The sequence below is a fragment of the Thermobia domestica genome, chromosome 18 (assembly GCF_964235325.1).
Source record: "Thermobia domestica chromosome 18, izTheDome1.hap1.1, whole genome shotgun sequence".
NCBI classification, from domain to species: domain Eukaryota; kingdom Metazoa; phylum Arthropoda; class Insecta; order Zygentoma; family Lepismatidae; genus Thermobia; species Thermobia domestica.
In genome coordinates, this window is record NC_137471.1 from 70102453 (window position 1) to 70120475 (window position 18023).

The following is an 18023-nucleotide window of genomic DNA, read 5'->3' on the forward strand; positions in this document are numbered from 1 at the left end:
TGGGAAATAACATATTGTATTCACGAAAAATACTCTAATCAATAACAACTAGTGGATGGAATAGCAGGCCCTATTCATGAAAATATCGTAATCAATAATATCTAGTATGTGAAACAGCGGATCCTAGCTAAACATTCCCATTTTCCAACATGAAACTTACCATGTTCACTGGTCTTAAAATATTTGTACATTTTAGAAGCGAGCGTGCTGGCACAATGAACTATTAATGACAAATCGTTTTTTCAAGCACTGTGTAATCGGGCCACACAAGGTGCGAATTATGGTCAGGGACGGAGGGGAAACCCCCCTCTGGAAAGCTTTTATCCCTGGCTGGAAACCAGAGAAAAATTCCCAGAGGAGGATGCTATTTTCCTCTCCTACCCTCAGTTATATTTCTTACATCATTCAAATTATTCAATTCAATACGCTAAACGTAAATCCGTTTGAGTATTCTTAATAGAAAATGTATTGTAAAAAGTAACTTGGTTAGGTTAGGTTAGGATTGGTATGTGTTAAGAGCTGCGTGTGTGTTTTTTTTGAAAAAGAAATTTTAGTAAGATCTGCTACTGTAGGTCAGTATAAAAACAGTATAATGCTGGTGTACTTTCTCCCAAACCTAAGCCAAATGTGTTAAGTTTGATCGTTGTTGTTAGCAGGGTTGGCACTCTTATAGCAAGTTTCTTTTAAATGGGTTGCCTTTCTTGCTTTATCCTCCCCTGGAAAAATCATCTAATTTGCAGCCTGGTTACAGAAGTTCCGAGATTTAAATCCAATTTAAAGTGTGTGGTGGGAATATTTGGAGTAGAGCTTGAAACTCAAAAATATACACTCCACATTTTGTTATAAGCACGGTATCCACTGACAACCAAGTACATCCACATCATTTTGGTATTACTGCAACACTTCGAGCCCCCTTCTTAACAGAATCTAGACGATTATACAGCTCAGAGCTGTACGATGCGGTATAGGTAAATTCTGCAAGGGGTACAGTTAGTCATGGTGTCATGCAAATCAGCCTCCATTAATGTAGAAGGTGCACTATAGAACGATAAGACCCCGGTCATTGACTGAAGGTAGAATAAAAGCATTCAATTATTGTCACGCCAAGTAAACATAGTAGCACATTGAATGTCTTTCTAACTGAATACCATTAAAGAAGAAAGCACTTTACGCTTACAGATATACGAGGGTGATTCAGAAAGTAGTGTCTGCAAGCCCATTACTTGGCAGTATTATTGCAAACATTGTGAACTTTTTATCATCTATGCAATGATGTTTAAACTATAGATTGCCACCTGTTTCGCCTTTCTATCTCTGCTTGTTCCAGAGTACTGGAGCAATCGATGGCATCCGGTGAAATCAGGTTGAAACGGCGGACAGTCATTGAATTTCCGACTGCGGAAGGTTTACGACCACGAAGGTTCATCTCCGGCGATAAGTAGTGAATACACCATTATGACCCGGAAAAGAAGCGTCACTTCATGGAGCACCGTAACACGTCCTCTCCTCCTCCAAAAAATTCAAAGTTGTTCCATCTACTAGCAATGTATTGATATTCTGCCTCATCCTGACTATAGTCCGGATCTTGCGCTTTGAGACTTTTGGCACTTTCCCAAACTTAAGGATCATTTTCAAGGCCAACGCAAAATTCTTTCGAGTTAGTGCAAGTATGTTGCCCGTAATGGGGATTATGTTGAAAAATGATGCCACCATTTGTAGCTGACATTGCAAGCTTCCCACTGATACGTATATCGGTGCTATCTGTCAAACACGAATAAAGATATCACCTTGGAGGCATTACTTTCTGAATCACCCTCGAGTAAAGGAAGTTTGAATAGTTAAGTCAGATCGTTCTTTCGGGATTTTACGTCATTTTTTAGCCCCGATGTTATATGAAACACAGACGTAGGACCCGAATACATAAGCTCTCACCTGGAATAGAGCTTAGATCTTCTATGCTGAAAACACGTATGTGAACCATACAGTCAAGAGGCTGCTCATGAATAATTAGAAACAGGCGTTTTGCGCGATACCGAGGTTACAATATAACAGCAACTGCGTGTAACCAGCAATAACAATACCAGTAAAGAGTAACACAACGGGAATTATGAGATTACATACGCATCACTTAGTGAAAGCCGTACAGCATTAACTAGCTTTGGAGCTGTGGAGTGTGGCACCAAATGTGCGACATCGTGACCGCTGTACTTATTTACAAAACAACGCTTATAAACAAGCGTGTGTGAGGGTGGTGGGGAGAACGAACCGCGAGTTAATCCACAGCAACTGTGGTGGATTGACTAATCCCGGGATTTCCGTCATCTTTGATGTCTCCCTAGTAGTAAATAGATAAATAATATTGAAAAATAAGCTAGTATAATGTTAATATGATTTTTTATCATTATTGGTATTCACATTATAATTCTTCATAGATCTAACAACCAGGATTCTAAGACTTCGGATAGGTTTGACGTTTTTGTGAAAATAAAATTTCATTTATTAATCCGAAATCTACGAGGCATGTCTAAATATATCCCACCATGGACTACGAAAATAATACACTCATCTAGTGTATTCATCGTCTCAATCTCCTTCAAAGTAGTCTCTTTCTGCTTCCACGTGCTAAATCAACTGAACTTTTATAACTCCAATCCCATTCTCGTGAAGTGCTGTTAGGGCAATTATCAAGTATCGCTTGATGTCCTCTGGGGATTGAAAGTGCTTTCCTTTCAGATGCCTTTTGGTTTTCAGGAATAGCTAAACTGAAACGGGACCGTGTCCAGATAGTAGGGAACGTGAATCTCTAGAATGTTGTACTGTGCCGGAATCATGTAAGTCGAATGGTCGGGGTTATCCTGATGAAGCTACCATGTATTCGAGTTCCAAATATCTGGTCATTTTCAACGGAAGTTTGAACTCCTTCTTGGCAATATGGTTAAGGTAGACATCTTCGGCGCGAAAGACCCGGATTTGATTCTCAGTGGGAGCTCATGGGGTTCGGATCCTACTTTAAGCTATAGATCGATGTCTCATGTTCTATGTTGCTGAAAGGGACTCTATGCCCGAAGAAACAAATGGAAGTTTTTCCTGTCCAGCTTGAATGCTTTTACTGAGTCGATTTAGCCTATATTTCTAGGTTGTATCTGTACACCAACGTTTCATCTGTAATGATGGTATCCAGGAAATGAGTATTCGTCCTCGCAATGTCCAGTATGTTCCGTACAAGTTCCACACGAAGTTATTCGTTGTGTTAAAATCCTAAACATTAACTTTATGGTCACTTACTGCATACTCAAATTGTATTTTAAAATGTCATTTACAGCATATTTGTGGGACCAAACGTTAACATCCAACAGAACCGCTCCTCCACAATAACAGAGGAAAGTAAATGTAACGCCATCTGCAGGCTAAACACATCACGGACTCCCTGCTACAACGCGCAGTGTGGCCAATCTGCCCCCTTCAGTTTTCTTAAAAACAAAGAAGGTCGGATTCTTTTCAAACAGTTCTTATAAGTAACTGAGTTACACTATCATCCAAAATGTCTTATTGCATTATTTCAAACCCATTGCAGCAATCTATTTCCACTTTTCTCAGACAGTAATATTTTTCTTTTATTTCTATTTTCAGATTGCGATGATGGCGACTGCAGTGGGCAGTGTCCGTTCAACGGAAGAAAAGAATCGGTATGCAATTGTAAGCGAGGATCACGAATCCCTCCAGGTATGTAGCATGGCATATTTCTTTGGCGTTTTTATAGTATATTCGTTTAACCAGAGAGAAAGACAGATGGGAGAGGTAAACAGTCGTATAATGGTTTTTCAAGGTACCAATAAAAATATGGCCAGATTACGTCATGAATAATGAACCTTTTCTACCTATACACTACAGTTGTAACTTGCGCTATTATGAAAAACAGCTTACCAAGTGTCACATTAATCGATGATAGATCTTTTGTTGTTGCTATCTGGTGCAATATACTCATTAATCAAGGTATAAACTAAACATTCGAGCGGTTATGTCTTGCAAAGCACGCTATCAGAGCATGCAGGAACATGGATAGTAGTAGTAGATGTGATATTTATAGCCTGACGTAAATAAATAGATCCACTGAAGGTTAAGCTTAGTGGGAATGAAAAGGAGTGATGTGAGCGGCTATCTATCATGACAAAGGACCTTGTGTACTGTCCCTTACGAAAACTGAACAGTTTGTTTGCACAGATTTCCCGATCCCTGTTTCATGAAATTATGTGCCAGGAGGGTGCAGGCTGGTTTCACACACAGGCGGCTGATTTCTACGACATCGGAATGCAAAAGTTGATCCAACGCTCGGTGGTGAATATGTTTAAAAATGGGGCCAACTTACGTTGTATCTATGTCAATAAGTGTTTCAAGGTCACTGTTTCTTCTTTAAGTTAACCCCTACCCCTAGAGAAATATACTTTCTACACGCTCCTCTATTCAATTCTATTCAAATAAAAAATTAAGATGTGAACAAAATATAGATGAGAAGTTAACTCTTTCGCTCCCACCTTGATTCCAGTATCCCAACCCAATGTGACACTTACACTTTTGCAACAACACCTACACTGGTACAAGCTACCGTAAAACTCACTACACCAATGAATTTCCGAGAGAATTTTATATGAATTTGATGTATCACATGCACCTATTTGAAAAACCGAAAGTTGAACTCAATATTGCGGATCCAAGATGGAGGCCGGTGTGGATAACACGTGCCAGAGAAGCAGTACTTGATCCTATTTGTTTTCCATATGCCCACATTCATGTTCAGCTACATCTAAAGAAACTAAAAGCAATTTTGTGACCGAGCGTTATAGTAGTGTGTGATTGAATTCCGGGTATATGAAGGCTCATAAATATGCAAATTACCCATATGGGCTGCTAAAATTAGTACAATACACATTAGGCCATGGAGAACTTGGCATTTAAATCAGTTTTACATGAATCCCGAGGGGACACTTCGCGAATGTACCTTGTGAGACTAATTGCTGATAAATATTCTATGTGAGATTACAATTGAAAAAAAAACAATCCTTTAATTTTATCTAAAACATTAAATAAAGACTGCCAAAAATATTTTAGATTAAACTTTAACTACTATTTACAGTAGCTATTTTTGATATTATTTCCTATATTCAGTAGTTACTGTTTGTTACTAATGTGGAAGTTTTTAAAAAGATTTAAATTAACTCAAATAGTTTTTGTCCTAAAACAAACATACATAGGAATATCTTAACAAAAAGTTATCATTCTTTCTCACACTTCTGATTCTAAATCAAGCATATTAGCCTTGGTTTCTTCACTGCATACACATCAATAGTTTAGTTTACGAAATCTTCAGTAGGATTAGTGCCGTGTCGTGGAAAATCAGCGCTTGGCGCGAGTGTATACGAAGGCACCCTCGTATATATGAGTGAGGTCGACGGACCAGCCGCGAAAGGTAAGAAAATGTTAAAAAGTAAACCCTGCTTTTCCTTGATTTTGAGCACTTTTCATTACTTTTTTCCTTTCATTTTATATATGTGCACATATGTACATATATTTCATTCCTCTGTTTTTCTTTCCTTTTTCCCTCCCGAATTTTGCGCCTCTTACTTCGGCGCCCGGGGCCGTCGCCTCGCATGCCCCTCCCCCATGGCACGCCACTGAGCAGGATCTTCATCACCTTCAATAGCAATCTTTCATTTATATACTACTATCATATTGATAAATTCTATATAAATCTCTAATCCAGGAGGGATAACTGTTCCTCCCTGATCCCTCTAAATGACGCCCTCTGAATCTCACACGTTAACTGAATTATTTTAAATTAAAGAAAGGTGTGTTTACTTTAACAATCGTAAAACAGATTTACGTCTGTTACTTCCGATGCGAGAAATGGGATTTAGGCGCCCTATTTCAAAAATGCAAGAACTGTACATTTTCAAGAACTGAAGTCTGCTGACATCAGAGATCATATGGAATGATCGAAAGATCTTCCCTATCTTTCCTTCCCTATCTTAATCTGTGCTAGCACTACTTACTAATATATTATCACGAATAATGTGATAATTAAGGTAATTAAGCCTTAATACTAAGGTTATTATGATAGCCAGTACCAATTTTACCATATCTATCACTTGCCGTGTTTACCTCAGTCATATAGTGGCTATTTACTACATGAATATTAATACTCACTCAACCTGACGTGGGCGAATGGGGTTGTAGTTAATTATGAGAAACACAGTGAATTACACAATACGATTATTTGCATTATCTCAATCATTAGTGCTGTTCTAAGTTCGATAATAACAATCGTGATTATTCATCAACAATACAGGAATTGATAAACAGTACTAAAACATTATACAAGCTAATTAAGAATTGCAATGAACAATTAAGAATGTATAGCATTACTTAAGAATACTACTATTATTATTACTATCCGGGTTTATCATAACCTACGGTTACGAGGACTGAGCGAATTGCATTGCCTGATCATACTGATGTGCAAAATTAAGAAAAACCATAAAATACACAACTTACATGTTCTGGTCCATCAATACAGTTTCAGCTTAACCAGGAGGCGTTAAGACAAGACGAGACTATCGCGTATACTCGAGACGAGACTAACCGCTATTGCAGATGCGAGCCAAGACTGAACGAGACTCGATCCAAGACTGAACTGCTCCCCCTGGTTTAGAAACCAGGAGTTTTTATATTTGCCTCATTTGTTATTTCTCTTTCTCATGTCCTTCAGGTCCAGTACATTCTAGACTATGAAATAATAGTTTCATGACGTATGCATGAAAAACACAGCTTTCACACTTTCACTGAAAAATTTTGTTATCTAAGTGTTTTTAAGTTTCCTGGTGTCCTTTTTCCTGTTTTTAACCAAACCAATAATAACTTATTTTTCACACTTTGGTATTTTTCCGGATGACATTCACTTTTAATAATAAAATGTGTAATCTTCGAAATTATAAAAAATTCGATCAATCTCGGTGTTCTCGTGATAATATAATATAGGACGAGAATATAGTACCTACTAAAATACAAACCTTTCTTTAACAGTTGACAATTTCATGTTCTGCCAAACTCGGTCATAGTGTTAAGAAATACAAGTTTTATTGACTATTTGGTATTCTATCTTAAATGTTGCATGTTTAATACGGTGTATTTATATAGAATGGGTCTGCGTCATTTATATGTATATTGAGAGATGGGATTTCGTCTGTACGTGCACGGAAAGAAAGCAAATAATTGGGTGAAGTAATTTCTACATTTTGTGACTGAAATATTTTGTTTCTCCCGGGGGGAATGAATTTTTTTCGGGGGGAGATTCCCCCCGGGCTACTCCCTGAATTCAACCCTGTTTATAGCCTGACGTAAATAAATAGATCCACTGAAGGTTAAGCTTAGTGGGAATGAAAAGGAGTGATGTGAGCGGCTATCTATCATGACAAAGGACCTTGTGTACTGTCCCTTACAAAAACTGAACAGTTTGTTTGCACAGATTTCCCGACCCCTGTTTCATGAAATTATGTGCCAGGAGGGTGCAGGGTGGTTCCACACACAGGCGGCTGACTTCTACGACATCGGAATGCAAAAGTTGATCCGACGCTCGGTGGTGAATATGTTTAAAAATAGGGCCACCTTACGTTGTTAACTCTTTCGCTCCCACCTTGATTTCAGTATCCCAACCCAATGTGCCACCTACACTTTTGAAAAATTTAGCATTTTGCTACAAACTAGTTACACCTAGTGGAAACCAAGTACACTAAAGAAAATGACCAAGCCAACACTGTGACACCAGAGTATAAAAGCTCTATACCTCCTAGAGATCTGAACGGGCCGGACATTTTAGCCCGGCCCCGACCAGGCCCGTGAATTTATAATGTGAGACCCGACCCGAGTCCGAAATATGTTTGAGCACTTAGGTCCGAGCCTGGCCTGAGGTCGTGTGATAATCAAATGAGCCCGAAATAAGCCCGAATTACAGTAACTTAATCATTAACGCAAAATTGTATTTTTATCTACACCAATTACAAGTTTAATTTTACACTTGTGCTTTAAAAATTCCAGAAAGAACGGTCCAATAAATATCGTTGTACAGTATATTTACAATTTAGCCCAAGGAATATGGTTGTATATTTAAAAGTTTAATGCCAGAGCCCGGCCCGGGAACGAAGTGATATATATGCTGTGTAGGCCTGAGTTTGGCCCGCGGGGCGGGTCGGGCTTTAGATGCAAGAGCTCGGACCGAGCCCATGCAGACCTCGTCCATACCTGCGTGCCATTTTACAGAGAATGTCTACAATGAGAACTACCTCTTGACGCCAAATCGCGTCAATGACACACAACAATAGGTATGAATGACGCCATATGGCGTCAAGTGACAGCGAACGAGTTAAAAGAAAACATTCTAAGAGGATGAATCGATGAGTTTTTAATATTTACAAATCTAATTGAATATATTTAGTGTTATATTTATATAGGTATAATGATCAATCAGTAGCATCATTTCAAGACTTGGCACGGGGTGAAGGACAAGATTATCAACCAACATTAGAGTTCTACGTATTTTATTAGTATATTACAGCAGTATACAATTTATTAAAAAAGCATATGTTTCTGAAACTCAGTAGGTTTTGTGCCCTTCTGCCCTTCCCAAACGACGCCCTTGTTAATGATAATTCATTTTGAAAAAAAAATCGACATTTAAGTAGGTTTTTAAATGCGAAATTAGTAAAATCAAACTTTTAAAATTCCAGTTGGTTGCAAAGAAAAGCAATTGGCTTAGAAACAAATAACAACGGTGCAGGTACGAACAGTAGTAACCGTCGCACTGAATGGTGAACATTATCATACAATCACGTAAAGAGACTTTAGAAAATAAACAAAAAGCACCATGTAATTGAATTTTCGTTAAAAAAAATTGATCTCATTATTTCAAAGCCACGGTAATTAGTATTTCTGGAAACAGTAATTTAGAACTTTAACTCTGCGTAACAATCTAGCAAAGAGATTCAAAGCTTCTTCTTAGGAACTATTATAAGCACCATCTAAACACGTTTCACAATATCTCGTGGCACTAGAATACATGAGAAGTTGGAAGGAAGAAAATGATATACGCCACTTCCGTTGAAATTTGTGTTATTATGTAGAATAAGTTGGGATTAGTGCCGTAACTAGGCAGCGGAAGTCGAGACAGTGCCCTGGGTAACTCGTCCATGACAGCCACGAAAAACAGATCATGGATACTGCAGATCTCTAATTCTAAGCTTCGGTGGCAACAAATTTGGTTTAGGGGATCTGCAGAATTTTTAAAAAAGATGTTATTGTTGCTCAACCAATTAGGCCTACATATTAATTTGATCATATTCGGGAATAACTTGTTTTGTTTTGCTTTATTTATTTTTTTTTTATATAAGAATCTCAATCGCTGTTCCTTCTCCTCTTTTACCTTGTAACCGTCCTCAGTTCGTGGTCCATGTTCGGGCAGCTATTTATTTGTAACCGTCAGTAGTTCTGGTCGTGGTCCATTTATTTGTAACCGGCGTGGTTCTGTTCGCTGTCCTCGGCTCGTGGTATTACCAATAAGTATACTCCTGATACTTTAACTTACCTGGACAGGACGACGAAGACCTCTCCAAAGAAGATTACAAACTGTTTCCCAAAAAGCTCGTCGGTCTCAATAATGAGATGAGCATTAGGCGCCGAGAGGTTCGGGTGTCTCGTCTCGAAAACCTCACGGACGATCAGACGGTCATCCAGACCATAACGCACACAGACATCACTCATACACACAACGAAAACACACTGGATTAATTGACACTATACTTATTTATTAGAACACTATTTTGAAAAAAAAAAAATAACGAAGAGAAATGAATACAACACTGGACACTAATAAATTTTGCCGCTGAAATTACGTTTTGCCCTTTACGGGAAATATAGCCCTTTCTATATATATATGATTATAATTCAGGTATCACTAGAAACACTTTGCTCACACCATGAACACACTTGGGGGATTCGCACTGGGGAAAAGTTGTCTGGATCGTCCCACGATGAACCCAGTTGTTACGCTGAACAGTCCTGCAGCGTAAAAGTAAATCTTGAGTAAATAAACGAAAAGAAGGTCTTCACAGTTGAATTCTGATATTGGAGGACGCGTATATAACGTTTGAAACGCACAAGGTCTGAGGACCTGGGATTTCACTGATTGGGGCTAGCCGTAAGAAATCGTCCTTCACCGGCTAAATAGCTTGTGCCCCTTAACACAACTTATGTTTGAAGTTCAACGCGAGATGCGTGGTTGCATCTTCCAGACCTGGAGTCAAACTCCTCGAGCGTCCAAGCTCAAGCTACGGATTGCAATGGTCAACAGAAAAGTGTTGGCAGTTCATTTCAAAAATTACTCAGTTAATTCACCTGTATGCACATACAAACAGAATATAGAAAACAATTTCTGTCAATTTTAGTTAACTGCCCATAATGCACTAGACACGGCGATAACACTGGCGTGAGAAAGTACAGATAACGGGCTACGAAACAACACAGTTGGTGCCACTTTGGTTACTGAAACATCTGGTCAGTCCGTATTTCTCCAATCTATTATAATGTTTCCATAAGCGATTAAAGAAAACACTTAATTCAGTTCCCATTAACTATAGAATATATACTATGCATATAATGAGTCAGGGAGAAACACTGAAATGGTTAGTCACTAACTGAAATGTTCTCAGCGAAAACAACGTTTTAAATATATATATGAAAAAACGATGAAAGACTTCTTTGTCCAATTGTGTGGGAAAGAAGCAATTCCCACCAAAGAAAGAACTTATATGCGTTGCAGAATAAAGTATAAATCGAAAATAATAATCACTGTCTTCACGAAATATACAGGGCGTCCACAAAAAAATACTTCTATAACCTGGTGGCGGTTATAGATTGGTGTCCGAAAGTGGAACGACCTGTCAAGTGCACACGTGGACAGGTTGAGAACCCTTGGCCGTCTGACGAAGTATGAATAAAATTAGGTTTTTTACCTGAAAATTTAAAATAAGTTAGTTGGCAACACTGTCAGATGGTGTGAGACTTACGTGCATAAACGATGAATGGTTTTTCACCTGAAAAAGGGCTATTTAAAATAGTTAAATAACTAGTCCACTCACTACAACATGATGAGGTTCCTGCATGAGCAATGTCCAATCCAAATGTTCCATAAAGTCATAAGATCCTCTTGAACAATTGGTGCAGTTGAGTTTCCTTATCTTCCGTTACTTCACATGTTGAAACCATGTGTTGAATATCCTCCATGGTTCTCCAACGATGAGTTGATGAGGGGAGAAGGGGAGATTTTTTTTTTTTTTTTTTTTAAACACTGGTGTGAGAAACGAGGTATGGTTATAACACCTGCATGATATTTTTTTTTTTAAGTTCGCAGAAAGCGTTTATAGGGCTATTTAATTCTTACTTTTTTTTTTTTTTTAACACACAAATACTTTTCGTAAAATGTTTAAGTGTTCCGTTTCGATCACTTTATTTTGTGTAATATGAAATAAATATACACACACGATAACTATTCATGAAAACATCGACTTGAAGAATTATCAAATATCTCAATAAAATATAGTAAATATACTAATATCTGTATTTAAAATATCAAAATGTGAATGAATAAGCAAATAGCAAAACATGTTAAAGGTACTAAAATATTAAAATTATTAAAGTTTCGATATCACTAATATATTTGAAAAATATGAAAATCATTGAAAAAGTAAAATGAATGGAAATGTAAACACATGATAAACTGACAATATACAAACAAAATAAGATTTTCACCTGTATGTCCTTTTTTCTTTTAACTGTGCCTCGTGTTGTTTGGCAGAAAAGAACGAAAAATCGTTTTTCAAAAATAAAAAAAATAAACTTAAGTGTCAAAATTGACGTTCATAGTAATTCCAACAAATAAGCATGATTCTGCATATCAAAGAAAAGATCGTGATTTCGTTGACATGTACGAAGAAAATTTGGCACGCCATAAGATCAAATGCCATCTGCTCGTCGTGACTTTAGTTCGATAATGCTCAATACAACAAATGATTTTATTCTGAAACAAAGTTATTATTAGCTTAAGCCTAAAATAATGGTTGTTGTTCACTTCCATAAACGTAAACATTGTAGGGTTACTAGAACATATGGGTATTATCTGCAAAAAAACTTATTAATGCAGCGTTGAAAACTATACGGTGTTGATCCAAGTTTTTCAAAGGTCTGAATCAAGGAAGTTGACTCACTAGTCCAAACATTCCTGAAAATAAATGGTCATTACACCATGAATTGACCAAAACCATTGGTGGGAAAAATGTGTAATACTACACGTACTTACACACACAATATGCCATCGACACCTGCGAGGCAAAAAAACTAGAAACGAGGAAGGCCTGCAACCCTAGGCACTTACAAAATTGTTTCTGCACAAAACTGAAATATAAACATTAATATTCAGTAAACTACGCGTATGTTCCCTGGAACATAACATACGTCTTCCACCTAGAAAAAATGTGTAAACACACAAAATACAAATGCTCTCGTAGCATCGTAAAGATATGTCTCTATAAGACAAAATACATGAGACCTACTAAGAGAAAAACATGAGATACAAACAAGAATATAGTCAACGACATTACAACTTTCTGGTTGGTCTGAAACATCCAATTAAATTCCCTACAAAACAGCTGTAACAAGCTTCCTTAGGCATCTTCGCTACAAAATTTTCAAAATGGTCTTATTAACATATTAAAATTCAGTCATCGAGCATATGAAATAATTAACAAAGTAATTTTCAAAAAATCGTTATGGCTTCATGCTGTTGGAAAGAAAGTAAGTTTATCATTCGGGATCTATATCAATATCTGTAAGACGGCTGAAACCTCATAAATAATGGGCCATGTCGATTTTTGAAGAAAATCATCCGTCATTGGCAGTATGGCTGAAACCTAAAGATTTGTATTCCAAAACCTTTGGCCATGTTGATTTCTGAGGGAAATCCTCCATAACAAAAACAATTTTACTAAAAAATTCCAAATAGTTTTGGGACATACTGTGACTAATATATAATTTTCTGAAAATTAATAAAAAAAAATTACAGCACCTTAGCATACAAGTACACAATTTAGTTACGATTCATAAACGCTAAAATATTTGCTGGGATATTACTAAACAATAAAACATGCTGAAAAAATCTTATCTAAGAATACACATACTTAGTTACGGGTTACTATTAAAATGAATACGAAAATCTAAGATTAACACTAAAAAGAAATTTAACATTGATTATAAATGTAAAGTTTCATATTCTACGCATGAGATTACATACTAAGTTTCATTTACAAATACAGAAATATATACGTAACTAACAACTAAAAATTTTCTTATCCTGGGCATCTCGATACATTTTTTTTTTCTAAAAGAAAATCAAACATTAATTCTAAATAACATGTAATAACATATTTAAGAATTTCGAAAGTGGGAAGGGATCCTGAAAAGGGATTTAAAATTTAAAATACAATAAAAATATATATTATAACGCCAAAACATCTTCCCACTAGCTAGGAATACGGAACTGCGCCACTAGTTCAAGATTGCTTTTGGATAAATGCAATCTCCCTACGTATGTGATTACATACTAAATTTTAATTATAAACGTATAACTATATATATAAATAACAACTAAAATTTTCTGATCCTGCGCATCTGGATACATTCTTCTTTTTTTTCTAGAAGAAAATCAAACATTAATTGTAAATAACATGTAATAGCATATTTAAGAATTTCGAAAGTGGGAAGGGATCCTAAAAAGGAATTTAAGATTTAAAATACAATAAAAATATATATTATAACGCCAAAACATCTTCCCACTAGCTGAGGTACGGATATCTCGCCAAGATATCAAACCGTTTTTGGCTAAATACGGTCCCTCTACGTATGTGATTACGTTAATTATTTACTAAAAGATCTAAATTCAAACATCTGAAATGAAAACAAGAAAAATTAATGACATTAAACTAATAGTAAGTCAGTGATAAGGTTTGCAACACAAATGCACAGCTGACTGAGGTATGAAGTGCTACACGGAGCAAAGACAAAAAAAAAGAAAAGAATTAATCAGCTGTATATCGTCCGTTATTCGTCGACATTAACAGGTGATCGAAAATGCAGTGATTATCTTATCACAATAAAGAAAGAAAACGTGTTATCTGCTCTTTGCTGAACAGTTAAAAGCTGGAAGCAAAAAGGAGTTTTAAAAGAAATGCGTAGCTCTTCTTTTCGTATCCAGGTGTTCTATCAAAAACTAAAAGCAAAAAGGAAGAAAAATGAATATATGTTTATCGCTTGGAAATGCGTCGCTCGCCGAGGAGAAAAATTTGTATTAACACACAAAGTCTTGGTTACTTTTTTTTTTCTTTTTTTATGATTACTGTTTCTGCTTTGATAATTACGGTTTGTTCGTCTATTTCTACGATGGTTACCTCTCCGTACAAATCTATGCTTAATGTCACACAAATTGCGGTTCCTGTCTAGTATGTGATAACTCAGGCTACGTGGCCGTGATTTACGACTCCTTCTGTTTCTGTTACTACCTTTTCGAGTGCGGTCTTGGTTCTGATTCCCTTTAAATTTCGTGTTGTTTACGATCTGAACTTGGTATCTTTGCTTATTGCTATAACTGTAACTTCGTTTGCGCTTTTTTACTCTGTGGTTAGTGGTAGTTATTTTTGTGCGTTTACGACCTCTGTCGTGCATAATCATATGTTCGTAATTTTCACTAGATTCTGAATGAATAAAATCATTGTCAGATTTCTTACGAGGTTGGTTTGGACTACCTGTCTCTGGTTGGAGTTCAGATTCCTGCGTTTCCTTTTCATTAGCAATGTTAGTCTCTAGCTCAGGTTTCAATTCCAATGTTTTGTTTACGCTAGGGATATCAGTCACTAACTGAGGTTCAAATTCCGGTGTTTCGTATCCAGTGGGAACGTCTGACTGTAACTGGGGTTCGCATTCCGGTGTTTTGTTTCCAGCATTTTCCGTTTGCTGACTATTTTCACGAAACACGTCCCGTAAAGCGTCTATATTCTGACCTAATTCAACAAAATTTTCTTTATTCTCATCTACTTTTCGTTCTAATCTAGCTAGGTTTTCTTTATTCTCAGCACGGGACTCTTTACATTCTATTAAGTATCTCTCAAGTTCCTGTATAATATTTTCCCTTAATTTATCAAAATTTATATCTATCTTAGTAAGAAAATCTACTTCCTGCTCTGCCATCTTGGACAAAAATAAACTAGGCTATCACAAAAACATGATTAAAATCACCTGAAAGAGATTTTTTTTTTTTTTCAGATTACTGGTACTAAGCTGAAAGAGAAATCGTATATTAAAATATTGATCTTATAAGTATTCGAGCACCAACGGTCTCGATTCGGGTCGATAGTTCGGGCGTCATTTATATGTAACCGTCCTCAGTTCGTGGTCCATGTTCGGGCAGCTATTTATTTGTAACCGTCAGTAGTTCTGGTCGTGGTCCATTTATTTGTAACCGGCGTGGTTCTGTTCGCTGTCCTCGGCTCGTGGTATTACCAATAAGTATACTCCTGATACTTTAACTTACCTGGACAGGACGACGAAGACCTCTCCAAAGAAGATTACAAACTGTTTCCCAAAAAGCTCGTCGGTCTCAATAATGAGATGAGCATTAGGCGCCGAGAGGTTCGGGTGTCTCGTCTCGAAAACCTCACGGACGATCAGACGGTCATCCAGACCATAACGCACACAGACATCACTCATACACACAACGAAAACACACTGGATTAATTGACACTATACTTATTTATTAGAACACTATTTTGAAAAAAAAAAAATAACGAAGAGAAATGAATACAACACTGGACACTAATAAATTTTGCCGCTGAAATTACGTTTTGCCCTTTACGGGAAATATAGCCCTTTCTATATATATATGATTATAATTCAGGTATCACTAGAAACACTTTGCTCACACCATGAACACACTTGGGGGATTCGCACTGGGGAAAAGTTGTCTGGATCGTCCCACGATGAACCCAGTTGTTACGCTGAACAGTCCTGCAGCGTAAAAGTAAATCTTGAGTAAATAAACGAAAAGAAGGTCTTCACAGTTGAATTCTGATATTGGAGGACGCGTATATAACGTTTGAAACGCACAAGGTCTGAGGACCTGGGATTTCACTGATTGGGGCTAGCCGTAAGAAATCGTCCTTCACCGGCTAAATAGCTTGTGCCCCTTAACACAACTTATGTTTGAAGTTCAACGCGAGATGCGTGGTTGCATCTTCCAGACCTGGAGTCAAACTCCTCGAGCGTCCAAGCTCAAGCTACGGATTGCAATGGTCAACAGAAAAGTGTTGGCAGTTCATTTCAAAAATTACTCAGTTAATTCACCTGTATGCACATACAAACAGAATATAGAAAACAATTTCTGTCAATTTTAGTTAACTGCCCATAATGCACTAGACACGGCGATAACACTGGCGTGAGAAAGTACAGATAACGGGCTACGAAACAACACAGTTGGTGCCACTTTGGTTACTGAAACATCTGGTCAGTCCGTATTTCTCCAATCTATTATAATGTTTCCATAAGCGATTAAAGAAAACACTTAATTCAGTTCCCATTAACTATAGAATATATACTATGCATATAATGAGTCAGGGAGAAACACTGAAATGGTTAGTCACTAACTGAAATGTTCTCAGCGAAAACAACGTTTTAAATATATATATGAAAAAACGATGAAAGACTTCTTTGTCCAATTGTGTGGGAAAGAAGCAATTCCCACCAAAGAAAGAACTTATATGCGTTGCAGAATAAAGTATAAATCGAAAATAATAATCACTGTCTTCACGAAATATACAGGGCGTCCACAAAAAAATACTTCTATAACCTGGTGGCGGTTATAACCTCTTTTCTGTCTTCGTTTTCTTTCTTTATTCCGGTATATTTTCTTCTCGTTCTCAGACGGAGAGAGTAATCCGCTAGTGCAGCAACGGCATCAGAAGAGAAAAAGAATCCACAGATCCAACCGGGAAATCATTTCTAAATACAGTGGAGTTCCGGTAATCCGAACATCCGGCTAATACGAACAGGTCCTGAAGGAAAATTTTATTTGGTTTTTATGGCGGAAATACGCAGTCTTAAGAAATTAATAAGTAACAGGATGTAAATTTGTGTGCGTTTTTGTATAAAACAAAATAAACTTTCGTTTAAATACAGTTTTTTCTTTAATACTTGTAATTAGGTCTTAAGCCATGTTGCGACAATTACTGTACGTGGAAAGATAAAGTCATCAAGTTTTTCCAAAAATTTTAACATTTTTTTCTGTACAGTACATACATTGTAGTCAGAAAACGTGTTCTGAAATACTATACGCTATGTATTACAACACAATAAACTTGTTACCGGCTTTAAACCGCGATTTTACTGTTATTCCGGCTAATCCGAACAGGGTTCGGTCCCAATTAGTTCGGATTAGCGGTACTCCACTGTAAATCAATTGAAAGGGGATGGCTTCTTGCTTCAACTGTGATTATCTTTAAAGTAGCTCGCTGATTGGGGTCTAAACTTTTACTCCTCCTGTACCGAGACCAACTCACGAATTGGGACCTCCAAATATCCTCCTGTACTGGTGTTAACTCAATTATTTGGAGGCCGAAATACCTTGCTGTACCGGGACCCCGAATAGCACTGGTTATGATTGAACCACATAAGAGTGTACTTATAGATGACAGGGGAAGCTTATTTGATATGTACCATTACATTAGGAGCGGGTCCAGGGGGCGATCAGAGAGGAAAGGAGAGGAAACTTTCTTATTTTATATATAAATAAAACCCACCCCAGAGTTTGGATTTCTTAAAAGTAGCTGTAGGTAACAGTATTAGAACCCACCTTACCTCCCCCCCAGAAGTCCGCCCTG

The 18023-nt window shown here is 37.1% G+C and overlaps 1 protein-coding gene across 1 annotated transcript in view; it reads left to right on the forward strand.

The window, feature by feature from the left end:
* LOC145676060 (uncharacterized) overlaps nt 1-18023 on the forward strand; it is a 1660834-nt gene that overhangs the window by 1163385 nt on the left and 479426 nt on the right. Inside the window, exon 7 of the mRNA XM_081746923.1 lies at nt 3631-3723. Within this exon, the coding sequence (XP_081603049.1) occupies nt 3631-3723 (93 nt within the window). The remainder of the gene's footprint in view (nt 1-3630; nt 3724-18023) is intronic.